Source organism: Dipodomys spectabilis, unplaced genomic scaffold (genome assembly GCF_019054845.1).
Source record: "Dipodomys spectabilis isolate Male_0828 unplaced genomic scaffold, ASM1905484v1 ptg000289l, whole genome shotgun sequence".
NCBI classification, from domain to species: Eukaryota; Metazoa; Chordata; class Mammalia; order Rodentia; family Heteromyidae; genus Dipodomys; species Dipodomys spectabilis.
The window spans coordinates 4496871-4523622 of NW_024870966.1; the positions used below are offsets into that span (position 1 = coordinate 4496871).

Genomic DNA, 26752 nt, shown 5'->3' on the forward strand with positions numbered 1-26752 from the left:
TTGCTAATACATATGTTCTAACACTCCATGGTTGGCAAAGCAGGCTTGCTGATATTACAAGGTTGAGAGAAAAGAGCAAAATTATGTTAACTGTTCTGTGCACACAAGCTAAAGCAATTAAATGCCTAGAGCAAGCACAGAAGTGTCAGCAGGGCGGGGGGCAGTGCTCGGCCCTGGTGGTGATGAGACACGGGGGAGCCACAGTAGCCCAGACTCAGTTCACCCCAGACAAGGGCAAGAATAAGAAGGCTTATATTGATATCTGATAAGATAGACTTTTCATTAAAATCTGTATGCAGCAACAAGGAAGCTCATTGCATATTAATAAAGGGAATGATCCATGAAGAGGAAATCATAGTGGTCAACATCTTTGCACCAAACAATGGCACACCTAAATAATTAAACAAATACTTTCAGACTTAAAGAACAAGATAGACCCAAACACAATAATAGTGGGCGATTTTCATTCCCGGCTCTCACCAAAGGACCAGTCAACCAAACAAAAGATAAGCAAAGAATGCTCTGAACTAAATGACTCCAAATGGACTTACCAGACATCTACAGGAGTATTCCATCCAACAAATACCCAAGCACATTCTTCTAATCAGCCCATGGAACATTCTCCAAAATGATCATATTGTAGTTCACACAAAGAACTTAAGCAAAGCCAGGTGTCGGTGGCTTACATCTATAATCCTAGCTACTCAGGAGTCTGAGATCTGAGGATTGCCATTCAAAGCCAGCCAGGGCAGGAAAGTCCGTGAGACCCTTAACTCCAATTAACCACCAGAAAACAAGAAGTGGTGCTATGGCTCAAGTGGTAGAGTGCTCACCTTGAGCTGAAGAGCTCAGGGACAGCGCCCAGCCCCAGAGTTCAAGCCCCATGACAAACAACAACAAAAAAGAACTTAAGCAAATACAAGAGGATTGGCATAATCCCTAGCATCCTATTCAACTACAGCAAATTCAAACTATTCTTCAACAACAAAACATACTGCAGAAATCACTCTAATACATGGGTACTGAATAACACATACTAAATAACACCTAGGTCATAGATGAAATTAAGGAAGAAATTAGAAAGTTCTTCAATTCAATGAAAATGAAAACATATCACAATGGAACCTCTGGGATACAGTAAAAACAGTGCTAAGGGGAAAATTCATAGCCCTAAGTGCACATATGAAGAAAACAAATAGCTCAAGTAAACAACCTCATGATGCTATTAAAGCTGCTAGAAAAACAAGAAAAAATCAAAACTACTGGACAGAGATATAGCAAAGATTGGGGCAGAAAATAATGAGACAGAAACTAAAAAACTATACATACAATCAATAAAACAAAAAGCTTGTTTTTTGAAAAAAAAACTAATAAAATTGACAGACTACTTGCAAGATTAATGAAAAACAGAAGAGGAAATTCAAATCAACAAGATCATAGATGCTGCCAGAAACATTACAACAAACATCCAAGAAATCCAAATGGTTAAAAAGACTACTTTCAAAACTTATACTCACTAAAGAAGGAAAATCGAGCAGAAATGGATGAATTTTCAGAAACATATGAACTGCCTAAACTGAACCAAGAAAATATAAGCCAGTTAAACAAACCAATAACACAACTAGACAGATGAAGTAATCAGAAGTCTCCCAACACAAGAAAAACTCGGGCCCAGATGGATTCACCACTGAATTCTATAGGACAAGCTAATCACCATGCACCAACATCAACTCAAAGTGGATCAAGACCTCAATATCAGACCCAAAACTCTGAAACTACAGCAAGAGAATAGGAGAGACATTAGAACTTACAGGTACAATCTGGAACTGCCTGAACAGAGTCCCAGGTGCACACCAGAAAAGAAGCAATACATCAGACAAAGGCCTAATATTCAGTATATACAAGGAGCTCAAGAAACTATCCCCCACCCCAAAATTTAATACACCAATTACAAAATGGGCAAGGGAGCTAAGGAGAGACTTCTCAGAAGAAGAGATAAGAATGGCAAGGAAATACTCACCATCCATGGTCATAAAGGAAATGTAAATCAAAACAACCCTGAGATACCATCTTACCCCAGTTAGACTGGCCAATGTCTTGAAATCTAATAACAAATGCTGGTAGGGATGTGGGGGAAAAGGAACCCTAACACACTGCTGGTAGGAATGTAAACTAGTACAACCACTCTGGAAAGCAGACTGGAGCTTCCTCAAAAAACTAAATACATGGAGTTGGGAAGGTAGCTCAGTGATAGAGCACTTGCCTTGCATGCGTGAGGCCTGGGGTTCAATTCCTCAGCACCACATAAGCAGAATAAGCCAGAAGTGGTGCTGTGTCTCAAGTGGTAGAGTACTAGCCCTGAGCTGAAGAGCTGAAGGACAGTGCCCAGACCCAGAGTTCAGGCCCCACGACTGACTATATATATATATATATAATATTAAAAAAACTAAATACAGACCTTCCCTACAACCCAGCCATACCACTGCTGGGCATCTACCCTGAGTATCACAAGCCAGGATATGATAAGGACACCTGCACATCCATGTTCATCACTGCACTATTCACAATAGCTAAGATATAAAAACAACCCAGTTGCTCCACAATAGAGAATGGATCCAAAAACTGTGGTACCTACATACAATGTAATTTTACACAGCCATTAGAAAGAATAAAATAATGTCAGCTGCTGGGAAATGGAAGGAACTAGAACAAATCATGTTAAGTGAGGTAAGTCAAAATCAGACAGACAAATGACGCATGTTCTTTCTGATATGCAGATGTTAGAGTTAAAATGCACTGGGATATGACAAATTATACAGAATTCTAGATACTCACATACAGTGAGACCAAAAGAGGATACTCTTAGGAGAGAACCGCAATGGTGCAATGCCCAAGCGCCTCTTCATATGCATACAAAATAATATACATTCTGAAATTAATTCTAAAGATATGGGAACAAAGGACTTTGTCTTAATTCATTATTTTTCTTTTTTGATGACTGTATTCTTTACCTTGTAAATTGTGTATTCGCATGCACATCTGGGGGGTGAGGACACAGAATTGGAGGAAAAATGGAGAAAAAGTGCAGCAGTGGAGAACACTGGCTGCACTGGCCATTGATGAAAGTGAACTATGGGTGGAGAGGAGAGGGGAAGAATGGGAGAGAACGCATTTATAAGATTATGTCTTTGTTGCTTTGTATGTCCCTCCCCCACAGTGTAACCCCCGCTTTCACTATATTTGATGTCAGTATAACATGTGGAGGAGATGGGGACAAACAAGTCGTTTAAGGATTCAGGTGGACCTGTTGCAACAATGAGAAGTACAAAATGTCATGTCAAAACCAGCTTTACAATGTCGGTGTGTGTGTGTGTGTGGGGGGGGGTATGATTGGGTGGGGGGGAGGGGGGAGGCTGGGAAAGGAGGTGAAGGGTAAACAAAGGAGGAGGCTGCAATGCTTGGTAAGAAATGTATGCATTATCCTGACCATGTAATTGTAACCCCTCTGTACAGTATGTTCTCAAATAAAATAAAATAAAATTTAAAAAAAAAAAAAGAATGGGAGAGAACGAGGGAACAGAGGACACTATGTGAAAGGAATGTACTTCACACCTGTTGTATGTAAAGCTAACCCCAGTGTATTTTACCTCTAAAACAATAAAGTAATTAAAAAAAAAAAAAAGAATAAGAAGGCTTCCTGGAGGAGAAATCCAGGCGAGACAAACTCTGCCTCTGATACAAACTCCTGCTCTTCAGGGCATAAATGGAAGTAGACAGGAAGGAGCCAGCTCCTGCCCATTCCAGTGAGGGGAGGCAGGGAGGGCAAGGGGTCTTCAGGCTGGCTGCCTTCCCAGAGATGTCTGATGATGATGAAGTGTGGAAACAGAAAGTCTTATACAGCTTGACTGTCAAGGTTAGAGAGCCCACTGTTCTCCCAGGTTCCCTCTACAGGCCCCACAGGAAACAAGTCAGCAACCTCTGGAAGGCCAAACCAGACCAGCCTGGAAGAGCAGACACTAACTAGGAAGGGCCCGGATGGCATACATGAATTCTCACTGCCTTCCTGCCACCCCCCAAGGTTACAGAGAATATCATGTAGAAACAGGGCCAGGGAAAGGTAACGTAAAAGAATGAGCATCACTGGTAGCCAAGGCAAGCAATAAACAAAGAGACTTGCCATGACCACATTTTGGTCATGATCTTCTGACAAAGGAAGCCTATCACACCTTGGGTGGGAATGTAAGCTAATGTAACCATTTTGGAAGGCAGTTTGGAATATATAATTATATATTCTGTGATCCGGTGATCCCACTCTTGGGCATTTATCAGAATATTAGAAGTCAGAATACAGTAAAGACGGTTGCACATCCATGTTCATTGCTGTACTATTCACCACAACCAAGTTATGCAAATAGCCCAGATGCCTTATGGTGAACAAATGGATTGAGAAAATACTATGCATGTGTATGAATTTTACTCATCTATCAAAAAATATATTATGTCACTTACAGAGAAATGGATGAACCTAGAATATGTTAAGTCAGTCAGTCTCAGAGAGATAAATGACACGTGTTTTCTCTCATATGTGGAAGTTAGATGTAAATTATAAATATACCTGAAAACATAGTGTCATATGTGTATTTTTTTGTCAGTCATGGGGCCTGAATTCTGGACCTGGGCACTGTCCCTCAGCTCTTCAGCTCAAGGCTAGCGCTCTACCACTTGAGCCACGGTGCCACTTCCACCTTTTTCTGCTTATGTGGTGCTGAGGAATCGAACCCAGGGCCTCATGCATGCAAGTCAAGCACTCTACCACTGAGCTACCTTCCAGCCCCATATGCGTATATTTTTACACATTTAAACATATTGGCTAAAGCATGATATACTCAGGGGAGGGTTTCAATGTGTAACTCCTCTGAACAATCTATAAGTAGTTTAGCAAAATGAATATCAACAAACTAAACATGTTTTGGGGGCTGAGGTCAAGAGGAGGAGGCCAGACGAATAGAGAGAGGAAAGGCAGGTAAATACAGTCATTATAGTCAATTCACATATGAGAAAACAGAACCACATAACCTGTAGGGGTGGGTGGGGTTGGGAGAGATGGAGGAGAACAATGGAAGGGCGACATGGAAAGATGCCTTGTACTCATAAACTTAATTGTTGAATTAAAACACCTTTGCATAAATATTTAAAGAAAACAAAGATAAAAGTAATTAAAATAAAAATAAAAGTAATTAAAAATAAATAAACTTCTACCATCTCTAGCCTTACCTCCACTACTCATATAATGGAACCTGCCAAAAACAAAGAAATGTGCCCCCAAAGCATTGTGTGTGCGTGTGTGTGTGTGTGTGTGCACGTGCGCACACGCGTGCGCATGTATGTGGCTAAGAATTAAACCTAGGGCCTTTCATGTGCTTGCAAATGCTCTGCCACTAAGACATAGCCTCTCAAAACTTTATATAATGCTTTTGCTCGCTTCTTATAAAAGTGTTGGATGAATTTTCAACCTTGAAATACACATTATCTTAAAATCACAATGAGGAAAACCACACTTGGCAAGAGGCCTCAGTATCCCTGATGTTCTGTGTATCTGCGTGGGATAGTGAGACAACTTTTATCTATTTTCTTTCTGTCCCAACGATGTTCATGAAATAAGCTACCATAGACATGCACCTCCTCTTAACACAAGAGGATAATCGCTTAGTTCCTTTGGCTCTTTTTGCCTAGACACCTGTCTCACATTAGCTTTCGACCCTTCCAGAAGTGCGGGGGGACAAACTCACCTGGCAAGGGGCAGCCAAGGATCTCCATCCTCAGACAGATGCTCCCGTTATCAAACCAGGACTGGGGATTTATGCGGATGTAGCGGGCCACCATGGGGACGGGTAGCTCACTGAGCACCGGGATCTCCTTCTCGCTGTTGCCTTCAAATATCTATTTATGCTCAAGGGAAAAAGAAGAATCTTTTAGATCTTGATTACCTAAGGGTCAGAGAGTCAAGAATTCCCCATTCCTATTTTAGAATATCTGATCTATGCTAGGCATTGAGGGGAAAGGGAAATGAATTGGGTCTGGATCTTTCCCTAGAGATCCCCAATTAGTGGGACTGGGGGAGCACTAATTTACTGTTTGGGAGGTTATCAGCTTCTGGGCAAAGGAATATCACAGAGCCGTGGTGATTCAGAAGAAGAGTACCAGGCAGAGTTTGGGGGAAGAGACCTCTGGCACTGAAGGACAACTTTTTTGTTCTATAGGAACAAGTGGGTTCTAAAGAAAGGGGCAGTGCTGGTTGAAGAAGGCCAGTAATGGGGCCCAAAGGCTGAAGATCAGGGGGCTTCCCTCTGCTGCAAGGAGAGGGATAAGAATGAGCAGAAAGTAGGAGGGGGAGCTGCAGAATATGAAAGATGCTGAGACCATGCTGGGAAAATGCACTTGGGAATCAACACAAGAGTAACAGGGCCAGGACTTGTAGATGAGAGCTAATCATGGCATTAAAGATTAGAAGAAGCCAAGAAAGTCTTGATTGAACAGCTGCCCTGTGTACCAACTTGTGGCCTGGGTTAGTGACAAGCGCTTTGATTAATGGCTGAATTTGATCTCAACCCAGATGTGGGTCACTTGGCACCAGGTCTGGGGGGGGGGGCATGTAGATAGGGGAACACTGTTTATCAGACTATGATAGTTGATTTGAGTTGTCACAGAATTGGCAAACTTCCAGGGGACAGCGCATAATTGTCTCTCTGTACAAACCCCATACAGCCAAGGGCCTGGTTAGAAGGAAGAAGAGACTCACCATGTCTCCAGATCCATTCTTAACAGTGACCCAGGAATGGCTGTCATTGCTCACCATGACTTTATAGGATGTCACCCAGTCACTCCTAGAGGAAAGTAAAACAGCACCAAGAATTCAGACTTTCAAATGCTCGCTTCTCCTACACCAAGGTGTAGAAGCAGGAGAGCAGACATGTTCTGTCCAGTATCTGTTCCATGACACTTACCCTGTGTCAGGTAACTGACCTGCTTATACCACTGTCTACCCATCCATAAAATGGAAATCAGGAAATTTCCCATCTTAAAGAATTAATTTGAACCTGACTTATGTAACTGTCACCCCTCTGTACATCACCTTTATAGTAACATTAAAAAGTTAGAATTAATTTGAGCATTGCCTGGTTTAATATCTTCTAACCATTTAGGACAATTCCCAACCCTCAGTAAGTATTCAATGTTGATTACACACATAAAGATACACAATACACTTACATATTTGTTTGAATGAACAGCTATATCACACACAGTGGAAACTTAATGGAATCCTGCATGGAAAAATAGTATCAGTAAAGGCTGAAAATTGGTCTAGAAATTTCATTTGGGAGACTGACTTGGGAAAGCAACAAACCAGATGCAAATATAAAACAAAAATAACTGCTGAGTTTCTATAAGACCTGGGGGTTTTCTTTAGCTATCATGCCAGGCAGACAGTTCCTAACTCAGAAAGAATCAAGTGATGGCTGGACCCAAACCCAGAGTCCTCGTGCCACATTCTACTGCATAGCAATCACTGGAGATCCAGGCATTCTTCCTTGCCTGTAATCACAGCTCAGCTACTCAGAAAGCTGAAATCTGAAGGCTCAAAGTTTAAGGTTGGCCAGGGAGAAAAGTCTGTAAGCCTCCAATTCCAAAATAATCAACAAAAAGATGGACTAGATGTGTGGCTCAAGTGGTAGAGTATCAGTGGAATGAGCTCAAGGCTCTAAGCTTAAAAATTGGTATCAGCAACAAAGAAGAAAAAGGAATCACTGGGAATAAAGCAGCTATCATCTGGCTTCCCAAAGTAGAGGTCAATCTGATGGTTTTGACAAAAACAACAGAAAACAACAAACGAAAATCTTCCATGTAGAAAACACATTTTTTCCTCTCTGATTTAGTATTTTAATAGTATTAATTAGTAAGCAACATAGAAAAACCTTCCCCTGCGGCACCCCATCTCAATGTTTCAAATACTAGCACTAAATACTAATCTCTTAGTCTTTTAGAAAATACTGCCCACTAACATTTTTATAATCCTTTCCTCTACTGTGAAGTCCGCTTGATTGCGGATCCCAAAGCAACTGGGAGAAGGGTCTGAGCTTCTAGTCTGAGTCAGGCAGCCTAGTGAATTTATTTAGGAGCAGCTGGTTCAATTTCTTCTCCCTCATCTTCACTGTCACAAAGACACTTCTCAGGTGCTTGGCAACAGCCTCGTCTCACATCCTTTCCTACCACCCTGCTTTGTTGGAATACCTGCTGGAAGCCACAATCCATCAACAACATGTCTCCCTATGAGAGTTTGGCACTTGAGCTAGGACTGCAGAATGAGACCAAGGCAGAGGAAAAGCCCCTTAACCACAGCTCATGCCGTGCTTGGAAAAGCACCTCCCACCCCACCCCAGCAACAACCTGTTCCCATATGGCAATGGAGGAACGACGGCTCTGCCACCAATTTCTCAGCTGATGATGCCAGTGATCTGGCAAGACAGATGGCAGAAGGGCATCCTATCGAGACGGGGTAGGGACACCCTCAGTCAGAAGAAATTTAATATGAAAAAACATATAGGAACTACCCTACCACTTTTGTTTGGATAGTAGCTAGTTGATTTTATGTCTCTCAGCTTTCTTCTGAACTTCAGAATGGCATCCTACCTTTCTACCTATCTCAGTGACATATCCCCAAACCAACTGACTCATTTCTGCTCCCAGGCACCCCCACATGGTAGTTTAGCTGAGTTCCTACCTCAGAAAAGGTAGCAACATCAACTTAAGCAGTTCCAAATCCTGGCATCATCCGCACCCTCCCTGATTCAGTCCATCACCAAGTTCTGTCAATTAGGCCCAATCTTTCCGAAGTATATCTAAGTCTCTCCACCTCTCTTGCTACAATAGGCTAGGACTATGGTAGTTTCCTCCAAATAGTCTCCTGGAATCTAATTTGTTCCCCCAAAGCCAGAGACTTGCTTTGCTAGTAGAGTAGTAGTATCCTGTCACCTCTTGGCTAGTTTGTTACTGAATTCTAATGGCTTGTGGATTCCTTTTGCATCTTTTCACTGATGTGATTTGAGAACAATGACCACTCTGTTTCTTTATTTCCAATCATTAGGTCTTTTATTTCTTATTCCTGCCTTATTATCCTGGCTATGATTTCTAGCTGCATACTGAAAGGTATCACAGTGATAAACATGCCATTCCTGTGATGAAAAGAAAGTCTTCACCACTGAGTAAGATCACAAACACATTTTAAAACTACTGCTTTGGCATTTAGTAAATGTATAGTCGTAATATGAGCAAAAGATCAAGTTCTAACCTTCTTAGCTCTAATCCCGCTTTGTTAGATGCTGACACTGTACTTAGAAATTGTTTTAGCTGAAAAGCACAGATTCCCTTCGTGAGCACACAAATTAAGTAAAAGCAGCTAGCCATCCCTGCCTCCATTTGTACCTGTATCCCTTGACATAAACCATTCTCCCCTGCAGTCACTTTACAACGATCAGAAGGCAGTAAGAAACCAACAGGAGAATGGATCACCTGCTAGGTGTCAATGACTTACTGTAACTAGGCACTGCCTGATGAATCCTGAGACAAGGGACTGTCAGATCACCTCTGATCATCTCTGAACAAACCTGAACTGGGGCTTCTTAAAACTATGCACATCTTTGGATCCATACCCTTAATTATTTGCCTGTTTAAACTGATAGCGCTCATATCTGTATCCCAAAGATAGCTGAGGATGGGCTGAAGTGCTGCCTTCCCATGGCTGCCCATGCTATGTAATAAATCACCATTTGCTGCCCTTCACTGTGTCTCTTTATTAGGTGGTAGTCAAATGGTCAAACCAGATGTGTTCTTTCTGGAGTTTGGGCCTTAGGTCTAAAACCCTGATTTCTGCCATTGGTCAGAACATCATGGCCGAACAAGAGAAGGAAGAAACAGACAAGAGAAAGAAGATAATGAGGAACAGAGAAGGACCTGGGACAGCACATAATTCCCCAGGCTGCTTACATCCTCGGCCTCCTAAAGTTCCCACTGTCTCCCAAAATAATACTACTAGCAGGGGACCCAGTCTTCAACACATGAGCCTGTAAGTTCAGCTGTGTCTTGTAGCATCAATGAGATCCTTTGTCATAGGGGAGACCATCTCTAGTGTAGGCTGACACACTTGGACATAGGAAAGGAAGAGTGAGACAAGGGCATGGAGTTGTTAAACCGCCTGCTGGACCATGGAAAGCAATCAGCACCTATTACAGGACAGATACTCAAATGCAAATGGCCAGTTGGACCAGTTGGATGGCACAGTCAAATTCCCCTCAGAAGCTTGAGGAGATTTGTGGATTAGGAATCAGAGATTGCTGTCATTGTAAAGAGGGTAATGGAGGAGAGTGAATAGAATCAGGGAAGCCTGGTTCCCAAGTCCCTCCACATCTTTCACTGCACTTCCTGGAAAATCTGATGTGGTCTGAAGACAAAGCAGCAATGGCTGCCACTGCAAGATGAGATGAGGTCACATGGACATCAAGTATCCTTCATCTCTAGCGCTCAGGATCACAGGGGAAGGAAAATGAAAGCTGTGCTCTTGTAAGTTCTTATATACATTATTTTCTTTCCATGAATGAGCAATTATTTCTCTGCTTTGTAATAATAATACAAGTGGCATTTCAGTTTACAAAATGTTTCCACCCGCACACCTTTCTTCATCTAGGAGCAAAGCAAGTTCATCATGAAGGATCAAACACAGTAGATGCATTTAGATGGGATAAAATGTGATTCTTTCCTCTTTCAACCATCCAGAAAGGAATTACAGCACTGATCTAAGGATCACTGGACTTTGGTTATTGCTTATGAGTAGGACTTCCTTGACTGGAAATTACAGGCCTATTTTACAATGCACTAAGCATGGTGGAAGGCCTAAGATGGAGAAGAAACATGGGGCTTAAACTCATCCATAACCATTAAACTGTAACATCTATGTGTGGGTCATGGTGATGTAAGGCACAGGTTATAAGACCTTCCAAGTGATACAGAAGTCTGCTTTTTTTATTGTGAAAATATGGTATAGAGGGGTTACAATTACATGGGCAAGATAATGAGTACATTTCTTATCAAGCATTGTTGCCTCCTCCTTTGTTTCCCCTTCCCATCCCTTCCCATCTCCCATCCCCCCACCTCCCCACCCCCAGCCAAGGTTGTAAAGTTCATTTTTCAACATAACGACTTGTACATCTCATTGTTGCAATGGGTCCACCTATATCCTTATCGTTTATGATTTGTTTTTTCCCTTCCCCTCCACAGACTATACTGACATCAAATGTAGTGAAAGCAGGAGTTATACTGTGGGGGAGGAACATACAAAGCAACAAAGAAATCATCTTCTAAATATGTTAGAAACAATCGCATGAAAGAAAAAACATTTGAATACTTATCTTGAAGTTCATTTCACCTAACATCAAGTTATCTGACCTTTTCTGCTTGTCTCAGACATATACTAGTTATTGCAAATAAGGGAAACCATGGGACCTATGTTTCTTTGGGCCTGGCTTACGGAAGTCTACTTCTTGCTCGGAGCAGCCCATGACTCCAGACTGGAAACCTCATGCCATGGCCAACACAAACACGGACACAGGTGCACATATATCTTCTAGGCCCTGGGTTACCATGTGAAACAAGAGACCAGTACATTTTTCCCTGCATCTGCTCATCAGTGCATGAAGAACTTTGAAAGCTGTATGAGTTTCCCATCGCTGCTGTAACAACTAGGCACAAACACAGCAGCTTAAAGCCACACCGATTTATTAGTTTGCAGTTCTACAGGACAGAAGTCTGACACAGCTCTCTGGAACAAAGTCAAGGAGGCAGCAGGTAGGTTCTTTCTGTTTGCTTGCTTCCTCAGCTGGAAGAGGCTACCCCCGTTCCTGGACTGGTGGCCACCTTTCTCCTCCTCACAGCCAGCAACACAAAGACTCTGTTCGTTCCTCATACTTACTGCTCCCTTTGCCCACATGTCTTATATCAGGACCCTGAAGCTTGATCCAGGATGCCCATTCCATCTAGGATCCTGGCTTCATTACAACCACCAAGGCCCTTCAGCTGTGTAAGGTGACACAAATAAGACTGGGAAACATGATGGGAGTGTCTTGTGGAAGGACATTTGCACTATGTGAAGCTCACTCCAACTCTGGCTTCTCTCTTGAACTTTCTAGAACCTTCTCTCTCCTGACTCAAGCCAAGGTATTCAGGCTATCTTGCCAGTCCAATCACAACAGGATAAAACAATGCTTTCCTGATTTAAGTCAATAAATGGGAAGCTTAGCTCTTAGCCAGAAAACCACAGTGTGAGAAAACTAGGTCACCCCACCCACCTCCCACATCAGGCTCTCTCTTAAAGAGAGACCAAATAAACATCAAGAAAATTCCTTTCCACCTGACAAATCAGTGCTTGACTTCATGATCCACTTACTGTCAATGAGCAAGCATTCCCTGATAGTTCTCAAAACACTTGGATCCTTCTATACCACATTGGAAGCCATATTTCTGGAAGAGGCACGTTCTGTTGCCCAGAGTTAGCCCAACTGGCAAGAGACAGCAGGGCACAGTGTCAGACACCACCGGACACTCCTGAACCTCTCCTAGTTCCAGCCCAGGACACAGTATGTTTTTCTGAGCATTCCACCATCCACATGAGTCTATTCCCACAGCTGCAGGCAGGCAGGGTCCGTTTCCCCTGCACATCAGCCAAGCCAAGGCAGACGCTGCCAGATATATTTGACTGGGATGACACCACATCTGGAGATTCATGGAAGGTGATGGTACTTGTCCAAGGGATGGGCACTTCCTCTCAAGGGACATCTGCCAACATTGGTCCTGTTGGTAGAGACCAGGAGGGGTATTCGATACTTAGAGAGGGCATCACATGAGGAGAGGCCAATAATGGTACTAACATTCTACAGCATATAGGGAAGGCACCCCTAGCAAAGAAATGCTTCTCTCTCCAACAACAAATGCCTTAATGCCAATGCTGAGAAATCCAATTCTAAACAGTTCACATAACAAGATGGTAATCTGCCACTCGGGTTGCTCAAAACTATTTTAAGGAAAGAGTAGATGTCATTGGCAATTTATCAGCCAGGAAGCTTACGCCAGCCTTGTCAGGGCCATGACATTTTGAATACCAGAATGGATATCAGACAATACAGGCTTCCTCACCATGATCCTGATGGTGATTCACCCGAATGAACAAGAAGAACTCAAACAAGATATCTGACTGGCACAGAAGCTCAAAGCAAAGCAGCTGTAGAGAATTTTTCTTTTGGGGGGCAGTACCTCGGCTACCACTTGAGCCACATTCCCATCTCCTTTTTTTAAATTTTTGTTTTTGAAATCTGGTGTCACTAACTTTTGCCCAGACTGGCTTTAATCTTCAAAAGGAAAAAAAACCCTCCTGCCTCTGCCTCTTCAGTAGCTAGATTACAGGAGTGCATTGCCCTGCCCTACAGCAAGCTTTTCTCTACAGATAGTATGAGCTGCAGCTCAGACTCTGCTCACCCTACTGCACAAGAGACATCTGTTGACATATGACCAAACACTTGCCAATACCAGGCAGAAGTGAGCCAGGAATTAGGGAAAACCAGGCCTGGGACCTGGTCTAGTAAGGAGGGCAGAGAATGCATCATTATGTATATAATAACTGAGCTTCCACTGTGATATTGTTCAAAGGTGAAATAGAAGGCTTGTAAAGGGAGTGGAGCTGACTCGGCAGTCTAAAGAGACATATAGAAGCTGAGTATGAAAGATAAGTGAGAAAGAATGAGGTGAGCCTTCATTTCATTTTAAGCCAGAAGGAACAATATTAATAGAAGGGATTTGATATGCAAATAATAATACTTCTAAAAATATAAGCAGGAGAAAATGGAGTTGACATTAATAAAAAATGATGATGATAATAAGAATAGTGTTAAATAGAATTTCCTAGAACTGAAAAATAGGACTTTCTATATTCTGAGGTTGTATCAAGTACAAGCCACAATGAGAAACAATGTGTGCAGATTTTTGCACAGAGCAGAAAATACCCTGAGGAGACTATAAATGGGGGAGGGAGTTCAATGGTCTGAGAATTATATATCCACAGAGATACTAGAAATACTTCTGGGAAAATTGTTTCCAACCTGCCAATCAAGCAAGAGCAACAAAACGCATATTCCTAGCAAGGCACTGTGGCTCACACCTGTGATCATAGTTAGTCCAGGAGGCTAAGATCTGAGAGGCACAATTCAAAGCCAGACCTAGCAGATAAATTTGAGAGATACCTATCTCTAATTAACCAGCAAAAGCCAAAACTGAAGGCAGGGCCCAAGTGATAGAGCACCAGTCTATCAGAACACCTTGGGAGTGAATTCAGGAGAGGAAACAAGAAAACCATTGAAAAGAAGGGACTGATAGCTTTCATCACTAGTAAGGGCAAAAACACTGCCCAGGAAAGGAAATGAATGTATAGTACTACCAGGTGGCCTGAGCTCTAATTAACAGTGTGATAGTGATCATGATGCAAATGTTGAAATCGATTTTGATGAAAAATGATTTAAACTGAAAGCACTCATCTCCTCCCCACCCCCATCCCGAGAGCCACATCTCAAAACGGTCCTTGCTGCCAACTGCACTGGATCATCCCCGCTGAACAAATGCCACCTGCGGTCTTGGAAGAGAGCCTGAGACCAAGGCCACATCTGGCGCTGAGGCCCCTAGTGGACACAGAGGCTGTTGACCCCTAGAAACTCCTCAGTCAAAATCAGATCGCTCTCCACCCCACCTCCACCTCACTCTGCTTCCATCTGCCCATCTGACTTGGCTTTTTAGGCCTTAGATTTAAAGGACCCTAGCGTTAGGGGGCACGCCATTTCCTTTTCAGCCAGGCTGAAGAAGACTTGGTTGTACTTCCCGGGCTTTCCTCCCAAATAAAATCTGTTAGTCTTTTGAGTTCCTACTTTTCTACTCTTTTTCTTTTCTTATAAAGTTCCTAAAAACTCCTAAAGAGGGTTGGAAGAAGAGAAACAGAAAAAGAGACAGAGTAACAAAGAAAGAGAATGGGTTTAAATTCTCACCTTTAACAGTAGTTAAAAGTCAGTAGACAATAACTCATTTAATAGAAAAAAAAAGAGTACTGAGAACATTTTATTCAGAAACAGAGATTAAGAATAATGAAATTGGCTGGGCACTGGTGGCTCATGCTTATAATCCTAGCTACTCCACAGGCTAAAATCTGAAGATTATGGTTTGAAGCCAAACCAGGCAAACAAGTTTGCTAGACTCATATCTCCAATTAACTGCCAAAAAGCTAGATGTGGAGCTGTGGTTCAAGTGGTAGAGTACTAGCCTTGAGGAAAATTAACAGAAACAAACAAAACCTCAGGGACAGTGCCCAGGTCCCGAATTCAAGACCCAAGATTAATACAGAAAAAGGAGGGGGGGGAGGAAGAGGAGGAGGAGGAGGAGGAGGAGGAGGAGGAAGAGGAGGTGAAGGAGGAGGAGGAGGTGAAGGAGGAGGAGGAGGAAGAAGAGGAGGAGGAGGAGGAGGAAGAGGAGGAGGAGGAGGAGGAAGAGGAGGAAGAGGAGGAAAGGAGGAAGAGGGAGAGAGAGGAGGAGGGAAGAAGAGGACACCGGGTATGGTGTAACCTGGAAGAAGAGGACACCGGGTATGGTGTAACCTATCTGTAATCCCAGCTACTTGGTAGGCAGAGAAAGGAAAGACTTGGTTTCTAAGCCAGCGTGGGCAAATGTTAGAAAGCTGGGTCTGGTAGGCCCGCAATCCCAGATACTCAGGAGGCTGAGATAGGAGAATCATGGTCTTAAGCTGGTTCAGACAAAAGTATCAGACTTTATCAGAGCAATAAACTAAAAGTTAAAGGACTAGGGAAGCCCTAAGTTTAAGTCCCCAAAACAAACTAAAAGCTAAATAAAATAAGAGCTAAAGTTTTACCCAGGAGACAGGCAAGAGGACTAGGGTGTATGAGACAAAGGCTACTAACTTTTTGGATATGTATGTGCCAGTAATGGGGCAACTCAAGCCTCATACTATTTGGCTTTTTACTCAAGGCTGATACTCTACTGCGTAAGCCATGGCTTCACTTCCAGCTTTTTGCTAGTTAAACTGGAGATAAAAGTCTCATGGACTTTTCTGACCCAGCTGGCTATAAACCTCAATCTTCAGATCTCAGCCTCCAGGGTATCGAGGATTACAGGCATGAGCCACCACTATTTTTAATGACCAGTATTTTTTTTTTTTTTACTATTTTTAGTGACCAGTACTTTCACATGGCTTTTTAAACTGTAAAATAAGTTGTTAACTAAAAAAATAAACCAATATACTTCTCTATCATTTCTGTTTCCTGCCTCTAGCAGTGTTTCAATTTTTCCACTCATTTCAAGGTCATTCTCTTGTAACACATGCAAAAATTGAGGCCAATGTGTTATCTCCGTTATAAATTCAAAGCAGTAATATAAAGCAAAATTCCGTTTTTGTCTTTAAGTTCAGGTTTTACTACAACACTCTGGAGAGAGGTCAGTGGAATCTTAGAAAGAACTGAAAAGCACTTGGCTTTTGGCTCCATTGCCTTGTATTCCAAAAGCCAGTGGACTTCTCTGCTGGCCGCATGAATGTTATTTTTTAGATGGACTTGAAAGCAAAGCTGGAGATCAGAAGGTTCTTTGCAAAGAAGAGAAATAATGACTTCTGTGAAATTTAGCAAAGATTTTAACTTCTGAAAATGCTAGGAAAACCATGGGCTCAACCACCCCTTCACTCTTGGCTTGAAGCTAGCCTCGTCTTGGAAATCTCCACTGGAAAGAGAGATCTTGGCAGGAAACAAGGTCTCTGCTGGGTATCCAAGATGGCAGCCAGTGAACAAAAGCGACACAAGGAGGCTGTTCTGTCCTCAGTGCTCTGCAGTCTGAGATGAACAGATCCCCCATGTAGGACAATGTTGGGTCCAGATGTAGGGCAGAGGGCCTTCAAGACTGGCAGAGCGAGGCTCAAAGATGAGCTCTATCACATCCTGGCCATGCCACTTCTGGCGGCTGCAACTATATACCAACAAGTTGACAACAGTAACTCAATACCTGCTAATAATTTTTATCCTGACTAGTGTGTACTGAAACTTGGCCTCTTCAAACCTAGAATAACTCAACTGACTGCCATTGGCCAGTATCAGGAGGCAGAGCCCAGAAAATGGAATCTTGCTTTCATACTTATTTTTATTTTTGAGGGTGGTACTAGGGCTTGAACTCAAGGCCTTGTACTTGCTAGGTAGGCACTTTACCACCTGAGCCATGTCCTCAGCACTTTTTGCTTTCATTCTTTTTCTTTTCTTTCTTTTTTTTTTCTTTTTTTGGTTGTGAGTCTTGAACTCTGGGCCTGGGCGCTGTCCCTCAGCTCTTCAGCTCAAGGATAGCACTCTACCACTTGAGCCACAGCGCCACTTCCAGTTTTCTGGTGGTTAATTGGAGATAAGAGTCTCACAGACTTTCTTGCCCAGGCTGGCTTTGAACTGCGATCCTCAGATCTCAGCCTCCTGAGTAGCTTGGATTACAGGCGTGAGCCACCAGCACCCAGCTGCTTTCATTATTTTTCAAGTAAGATTTTACATTTGTGCCCAGGCTACTCTAGACTATGATCCTTCTAGTTATGTTTCCCATGAAGCTAGGTGACAGGGATGGTACACCAGACTCGGCTTTATTGAGTCTCTTGGGCTTTTTGCCTGGGCTGGCCTTGAACTCTGATTTTCCTCATCTCAGTCTCCTGGGTAGCTGAGGCATGAGCCACCACACTAAGCTTAATCCCGCTTCTTTGAAAGCACAGTTTGAAAGTCTCCTTTTTTTCAAATCAAAATTATCTGACATGGTTTGGATTTTATTCACTGAGGTAACTAGGTATTTTTAGAAGGAAAATGAGCTGTGGGCTCAGTGAGGACAGTGGTTGCCTAGCACGAATAAGACCCTAGGTTTGGTGCTCAGAAATTCATCCAGAGAGAGGAGAAATCTTTCATTTTCCAGACCTAACCTGTTCTTTCACAATTTGGAATGGACTGCACAATATGGCGGATCCACTGTCTGGATTTCATGTGGTCCTTAACACTGTCTGGAAACCCTGAGCATGTATACACTTATCAGAGGAAAGAGAGCAGCCAGAGAGAAATGCTGGAGTAAAGCCATTGGCACCTTAATGTGGCCACCACTAAATTTCAGCAGCCTAAGAGAAAGACACAACATGTAAGCAAACCCGGAGGAAGGCAGCCTACCGCACAACACCCGGTCTCGTGATGTTCTATGTTTTGCCATGTGCTCTTGTTGAACTCTTTACTGCACAGCTATTTATCATCTTTGTGTAAAAGAAGCCAACACAAGACAGTAAACAGGAGCCTTGCCTGTGCCTCTGGCCTCCCAGTATGTCCCTGAGGTTTGTGGCTGCTCCCCACCCCCGTTTCCAATCATGATGCTCATCTGTCCCCACTCCCACGGCAGAAAGCAGCCCCGACCTTCAGAGCCACCTTCACCTTCCCTTGAAAGCAGAGACCTGATTGGACTTAATATAACACATTAGCTTTGCCCCTGTTTTCACCAGGGTCAGCGTCAGGTTTTATAGATCCAGTTCTACACAGTTGCCTGCCTTTGGAGAGGACTGCCCAGATATACTCCCTCACAGGAGGCAGGGGCAGCACTGTGGCAGGGGTGGGTTTGTCACACTGGTGGTGTCAGCGTGAAGCCACTGCAGGGGTCGCTTCCCTGCGCAGCCTTGTTCCACTCCTCAGCAGCATCTGCTCGGAGATGACCACTTTCCCCGACCACCTTCCCAAAATTCCAGGAATGACCAGGATGCAAACAGTTACTAGATGCTAACAGTGCTGGATGGAGTGCTAAGTGCTCATCTTGTTTATCCATCTAACCAGTACTCTGTGCTAAATCCTGCTATCATTCCCACATTGCACATACGGAACCAGTATATGAGGAATCAAAGAACTTGTTGTGCATCCATGGAAGGTGTCCTAGACTGCGATCCTCCTTTTAAACTTGCCACCATCACGGGGGGGGGGGGGGGGTACAGGTTCCCACCACTATGCCCAGCTCCTTCTCTTGTGATGAGGTCTTGTGAATTTCTAAATTTATTTTTGCCTAGTTAGTCCTGGAACTGCAGTCCTCCTAATCTCAGCCTTTTGGAATGACAGGCAAGTATTCATACTAGACTAGTTTGTCACCTCTAAACACTAATATAAACATCCTAAATTTAAGGTAGCAAATATTTGCTCAAAAAAACGACGAACTACTTAAATATATTCCCAACTAATCATGCACAGGACTTGGGTGCTAAACATGATCATAAAACTCTAATGAAAGGATCCCAGGAAGATTTAAATCCATGGAAGAACATTCTGGGGTCCCAGATTGGAAGATACAGCACAGCAAGGATGTGAGTTCTCTCCGAATTTACACACACCATTGATATCATTCCCACCCGAGTCCCAATAGGGTATTTTGTAGCTATAAACAAGATCATCTAAAATTAATGTGGAAAAGCAAAGGATCTAGAAGAGCTAATAGCAATTTATAAAAACTCTAAGTCCAGCCAACTTAAGACATGGCATAGCTACAGAACACATAGCCCCACAGCCCCGCATCTTCTCTCCTCACTTTGCCACAGAAGCAATGTCCCTAGAACTTTGCAAGAGCCTCTGCCAGCTTCAGCCAACATCACCAGGCATGGACAATGAACCACGTCACGCAAGTGAAGGTCAAACACCCCGGTCTGGAAACCCAAGCACTTAAAGTTTGTAGCACCACAAATGGAACCTTCCACACTTGGTCTTAGGTGATGGGTGATTGTCGAGACACAGCACACTGAAAATATCATACAACATTGCCCCGAGGCTACATGTGCAAGCTGAGCCTGAAGCACACATGAATCGAGTCCCATCCTCACGGTATCTCAGAACACACATGCAAATACTCCAACATGTAAAGTGAAGCACTTCCTCCTCCTGCCTTTTGGATATGATATTCCAGCTGGTATACAGGCCCATGAACAAACCCTCTCCCCAGGGTCCTCTCCCCCACGGCTCCCCAGCACTGGCCATGGCCCACCTTGAGCATAAGGAGAGGAAGCAGTGAGGAATCCCTCTTCAGCTAAAAGAAAGAAGCGTCTCAAAGCCCGCCTGGTTTTATAGGCCAACTCTCTATTGGAATCACGAGGAAGTTCCCCTTCCTTCCCATTGCCTCCCTGACATAGCTCTGGTGGCTCTGATCCCACCCAAGGCCCAGTTATAACTAGACAGCACTGTTGGGCTCAAGAGGCTTTGCCCTGCAACTCAACAGTTTCTAGAAACAATATTAAAGAGAGACAGAGACAGAAACAGAGGGACAGAGAGTCCTATTTTATGTGGAATAAGCAGGGGACATGCACAGTGCTAGAACATGAACTGCATCTCTCCCACCTTTTCCCCTCCCCTCCCCAGCTTCTTTCTCCTCCCTTCTCCCCTCCCTCTTTCTTCCTCCCCCTCTTTCTCCTCTCCCCTTTTCTCCTCTCCCTCTCCCTTTCTCCCTCTCACTCCTCTCCTTCTTCCTCTTCTTTTTCTCTCCTGCTTCTTTCCCTTCTCCCCCCTCTCTCTGCTGGCTGCTCTCTTCTTTTTCTCTCCCCCTCTCTTCCTGCTGAAAGGATCAACCCAGCTAAATGGCTCTGCCACATTCTCAGCACAACCAAATACTGGATGGACTCTGTGTCAAACCTCAGCCCATTGATTTATTAGGTTTTCACTTTGACTGGTTACCATGGCTATTGGAGAAGGCAGAAGGGAATGCTACACAAATTCAGAAATATTATCTGTTTTCCATTACCTCCAGTAAAAGTGTCTGCCAGGGAAACAGGAGGAAATGCCACTTTAGGGGCCAATGCGACATAAATTTGGGAATAGGGAAACATTGAGCTTCCCTGGACAGAACTAAAAGGAAGGTATTTACAGCCCCCAAATCTGGAGTGGACACTTGAGGGATTAGGGGAAAAGAACCGAAGAGACGGCTCTCACAGATGCTGGGGGATGGAGGGGCAAAGCTGGCACTGCTCTGGTTCTGGCCTGGCAGGATCTGTCTGTATGCTTGGCCGCTTCTAAAGGTCTCCAGGCCTAAGCCTAGGCCTCCTGTGGAAAACTGCTGGCCCAGCTTCAGAAGCACTCAGTGAAGTACACACACAGCCAGTTCCAGGTGCCAACATGCATGGTGAGCCTCCCAGCACAGAAGCTGGGAGGGGAGAAAGCAGTGAAGACAAGGATTTCACCTTGAGACAAGTGGATTATTTGGGATTTCTACCCCTCATCCATACAATGGGGACAAGAAACGTGTCTGAGCACCTCACAAGGTAACCATGCGCAGCCCTGCCCCTTGACCAACAAAAATCCCCTGCCTATCCAAATAACAACAAAATACAGGTGCAGTAGAATTCAGACCCCACTACCCTGCTTCCACATGGTTCAGGGGCAATCTTTGCTAGGTGCTCTCTGAAGGCATGAGACAGTGAAGGTCCCAGATCTGAATGCATGGGAGGGACTTAAAGGGAAGCCAGGGAAGGAGAGGTCACTATGCAAAGAGCCATGCCAGCTGATGGTGCCTCTGCCACGCATAGAGAGTGCTCTGGGTCTCCCATTGCCTGGATGGCCCACCCTGCAGGCTGAGAAGCCTAGAAGGTAGATGACCCCTGGGCCACATACCCATTCCAGGATGGTGACAGCTACCTACTGCTAAGGACTCTGAGACATGGCAAGCCATGGCAGGGCCAGAAGAAAACAGAGAACGTGATCTGAGAGCATACTTTGGTTGCCTGGAGAGACAGAGGGGTGGGGGAAGCTCTTACGCATGAAGGAGGAAGCCCCAGGAAAATGTCGGCAATGGGTGGGTACTCAGTGTGCACCAACAACCTCAGTGACTTGATATGAAATAAACGCTTCAGTCCTCACCGAAACCTAAGTAGTGAATGCTAATCTATCCCATTTTACAGATTAAAATAAAGAAAGAGGAACAGACAGGGTCTAGAATCCTATCATACTGTCGAATCTGCACTGCAACTCTAGGCATGGGCCTAGTCTTCAGAGAACAGGGAGCTGTGGTTGGCACCTTTCCATTTCTGTGAAAGTAACCTAAAGGAAAAAGGACTGATTTGGGCTCCTGCCTTCTGAGGTTTCAGTCTATGGTCACTTGGCTCTGTGGCTGGGCCTGCCTTGAGGTGGAGCGACTTGGTGGAGAGGGCACAGAGGAGCAGAGCTGCTGACCTCATGGAAGTCAGGAAGCAGAAAAGGACAGGAAGAGAGAGAATGCAGCTCCCAAGGACACAGTTCGGAAGGCCCACTCCTGCCATCTCCTTCTTAGTTCCCATCACTCCCAAAAGCCCAACAGATAATGAGTCCTACAAGGGATAGTCCACGGATGAGAAAAGTGTGACTCCCTCTCCCCTTCCCCCGACACAACTGAAATTTAACGTAAGACAAAGAAGCCATTGCATGTTTGTCCTTGAATTTGAAGATGTTTTTATTATAATCCATCTACTTCATGGCAGGCTCCTTGCAGTTCTTCACCAGGTTAGACAGGAGTGTGGAAACTCTCTCTCTCCAGCCTCTCACAGGAGCCAAACATTTCATTATCTCAAGAGACCCAGCATGACACATTCTGAGAGCACACACACCCCTCCCAGGATGCTAGCTGAATGAATGAATGATGATGGTTGAAGCACTGGTTCTGGTTGAACTCTACCTCCAGGGGTCACAGGGCTCTCTTCCAGAGCTCCTGGTGCTGGCCCCATCCCCCTTCTCTGCACACCTTGGCAGGCTGCTGTTGTGTGCAACCTGGACCACCCAGTAGGAGACAATAGCAGCTGAAACCAGGATGGTTCTTAGGGGAACTCAAGAGAGAGGGAGGAGCCAGCAGAACACCTCACTGAGCAAATGGGACTTCAGCCAAGGAGGGTGTCTGGGGTTTCCATTCTTCCACTCTTCCTCCCCTGCCCTAAACTAACACCCTCCCCCATCTCCTTATTTATCCCGCCTCTTCTCACCTTCATTTTCTCTCCTCTGCGGCCTCCCCCTTGTCTCCTGAGCTCTAGGCCAGCCTTGTGGAGATAACGCTGAGAGTGAAAGAAGTACAGAGTGCCAGCCCTGAGGCCCTGGCTTCACCTCTGCCTTGAGGAATCCTCTATCAGCCAGGCCTCTATCTTGAGCCAGCCCCCTCCAGGGGCTCCTTGAACTTGACCTCTGACTTAAACTCCTATCATTCCAGCCCTGGACCTCAACCCCTCAACCTCCTTTCCTAAGACCAGGTCTGTGTCTAGCAGCACTTGGTGACCTCCTCCGTTGACTTCTTTGGCACACCTGCTATCAACTCTATTGCCCCCTTGGTGCATGAACCAGCAAGTAACCTATGGCTGATGAGGATAACAATTCTACTGAACCCTTACTGCAACTGGACAAGCAAACTCCCTGTGCTTTTCCCCAGCACAGATCTTGGATTAAGTTTCCAATCCCTAATCCTGCCATACTAGCTCTCTGCAGGGAATCCCACCTCCTCTTCTGCAAGACCATAGACCCTCCAGGTAAGGGCCTGAGCCTCAGCATCTCTCCCTTGCCTGGATTGTCTAGGGGACCAAGGAACTCTATTATTCCCAGGGGGGAGGGCCCTCCACCGGTGGCCACCTCCCTCCCTCCCTGGGTCCCTCATGCACCTGCTCCAGTGTCTCCCCCTACACATACACACACAAATACACACACACATAAACACACGCACACACACGCGCGCACACACACACACACACGCACACACACACACACGCACACACACACACACACACACACGCACACACGCACGCACGCACGATCTTCTCTTGATGCTACCTGTCTTAATGTCCTCCTCTTGACTTGCTCACCTCCCCTTTTCAAAGAAGCCATGCCTAGAATCCCAGCTAAGATGCACCACTTCGAAGAACATGCAAGCTTCTGGGGCTCTGCCAGTCTCCCCATCCTTGTATTCTTGGGCTCAGAGCCTGGCTCCTGGCAGGGGCTCTGTTCATCTCCCTAACTAGACTAACCTTTTGCAAACTCAGCCAACTAGTCAACCTTCCTTATTCCAACCTCGCAAATCCATCACTCAAACTGCCGCCTCCTTGCAAAACAGATGGTTTCATCTACCAACAGCCAGACTGGAAAGCATTTAGCTTTTAAAAATCATCTGCCTTTCTCCCAAGTCCTTGTAAGCACTGACTCACCTCAAGGAAAATAATGACCTTTTCAGTCATCAGGTTGGTTTTAATTGCAACTCCTATAGAGAATGTGTTTTCTGTTATTAGAGAAATGAAAGATCCGTTTTTATGGGCCTACTAACATTTCACTGAATTGCAATGCAGTGGGGAATGATGGCTTATATTGGTAAAATATAAATTACCCAGTATAATTAGAACAATTATAGTTTATTACTTTCAAACAGCATGAATTATTTGAAAAGATTATGAAAACGGGAATTGCGGGCCTTGTCGCCAGCTTGGATGTGAACTAGTGGCGAGCTCAGGGTGGCCTTGCGGCGAGCTCAGGGTGGCCTCGCGGCGAGCTCAGGGTGGCCTCGCGGCGAGCTCAGGGTGGCCTCGGGACCTCATTGTCCCATCACTCCCTTTGCTATCACAGATCCGACACCAGCTCCTGCTGCGCCATGTCAGGGTGGACTTGCCGTTAACAGACCAGATTCTCCCGGGAGACTGGAAGCTCATGGCGGACTCACGTCTGTATTCCTAGTGCTTAGTATAGAGCACACAATACACATTATGATAAATGCCTATAGAGAATGTCAGGAACATAAAGTTTTATGGATGTTCATTTAAAATACCAACTACGTTGAAAATGAACTATACAACTTGTGGGGATGAGAGGAAAAAGTGGGAGAAAGCGAAGAAAGGAGAAACACTGTCCAAAAAGAAATGTATTACCTGTACATCATCGTTATAATAATAATTTTTAAGTAAAAAAAAATAAAATTTAACACCAACGATATGCAGGCATAGTGACATACTCCTGCAATCACAGGTATACAGGAGGCAGATGGACGAGGATTTCTCTTTGAGGCTGTCCCTGAGCAAAAGCACAAGACCCTAGCTAAAGTACCAAGAGTATGGCACTCCATAAGTGAAAAGTATTATCCATATTCCTGTATACACTTTTAACACCATCTATTGCCAAGTATTTCTGTATATCAACAACCAACAAGAATCAGTGGCAACTGGGCTGGGAAGGTGGCTCAGTGGTAGAGCGCTTGCCTTGCATGCCTGAGGCCCTGGGTTCGATTCCTCAGCACCGCGTAAGCAAAAAGAAAAAAAAATCCGGAAGTGGCGCTGTGGCTCAAGTGGCAGAGCGCTAGCCTTGAGCTGCAGAGCTGAGGGACAGCGCCCAGGCCCAGAGTTCAGGCCCCACGACCAGATCCAAAAAAAAAAAAAAAAGAATCACTGGCAACTCATTTTCTCTCCAGGTCTAAAATCTACCAATCAAATGCAGCACTCTCTGAGAAGAATGTGTGTTCTTAAGTAGAAAGATGACTTAGACTCCGTTTGTTTGACTTGAATCCCAGATCTACCTGGGACCTGCAGAATTCAAGAAGTAGGAACTAGCATTTGGGGGAGCATGGTTAGATTCTGTTTGGGAGAAGAATCTGGCTAAAAATGAAACTAGAAATCCACTGTTCTAGACCAACCCAAAGTGACAGAGGGGAAAACTCTCGTCTAATTAGCACTTCCTATGTGCTTCGCAATTTTAAAACATAGCAATACAATTGTATCTAACCTTTCCCACATCTTTATGAAAGAATAGTATTTAAAGAACAGGCATCTCATTTTAGAATCCAAAAGGCTAGGGTTCAGAGAAGTAAAATCTCTTAATCAGCACAGCCGAGCATGACCACAGGAGTCCTCAGCTCTACGTTCTCTGAGCTATCCATCTCTGAAAGTCTCTGCCCTGCCTCAAGCTCTCTTTTCAAATTTTCTCCCTCCTCCCCCTTATATCAGATGCCTGTTCCAAGCCACAGATAACTGATTGACATTCAGTGTGAATGAATCTTTGCCAATTTGCCCCATTTGTTCATTCATTAAAGAACCATCTATTGAGCTTTTTTTTTTTTTGGTCGGTCATGGGACTTGAACTCTGGGCCTGGGCACTGTCCTTGAGCTCTTTAGCTCAAGGCAGACTCTCTAACACTTGAGCCACAGCACCATTTCTGGTTTTCTGGTGGTTAATTGGAGATAAGAGTCTCACAGACTTTCCTGCCCAGGCTGGCTTTGAACTGCAATCCTCAGATCTCAGTCTCCTGAATAGCTAGGATTACAGGCATGAGCCACCAGCACCCAACTATCTAGTGAGCTTTTAACATATTCCTGGTACTGGACATTTTCCCAGATATACAGACCATCAAGTGTCTCTGTCACCGAGGACCTCACCAACCACTGGAGAGAAATACAGAACCCTTCATGGAAACATTAAAATGGTAATGATAACAGGGTGGGGATAAGAGATCAGAATGGAAGAAAAAGGGACAGTCTTCTCTACTGCTAGTATTGAATGATATCTACTGTGGACATGTTTCCCCATCATTCTGGAATAGATTTTCTTGCCTCAAGCATGATCCATGCCCTCTGAGAGAAGAAGAGTGCCAAAATATATCCTTG

The 26752-nt window shown here is 44.4% G+C and overlaps 1 protein-coding gene across 1 annotated transcript in view; it reads right to left on the reverse strand.

The window, feature by feature from the left end:
* The window catches only part of Cpxm2 (carboxypeptidase X, M14 family member 2), a 108716-nt gene that overhangs the window by 41270 nt on the left and 40694 nt on the right, over positions 1-26752 (reverse strand). The window contains exons 5-6 of the mRNA XM_042701452.1: positions 6800-6884; positions 5790-5940 (exon numbers count right to left, since the gene is read on the reverse strand). Coding sequence (XP_042557386.1) covers positions 5790-5940; positions 6800-6884 — 236 coding nt within the window. The remainder of the gene's footprint in view (positions 1-5789; positions 5941-6799; positions 6885-26752) is intronic.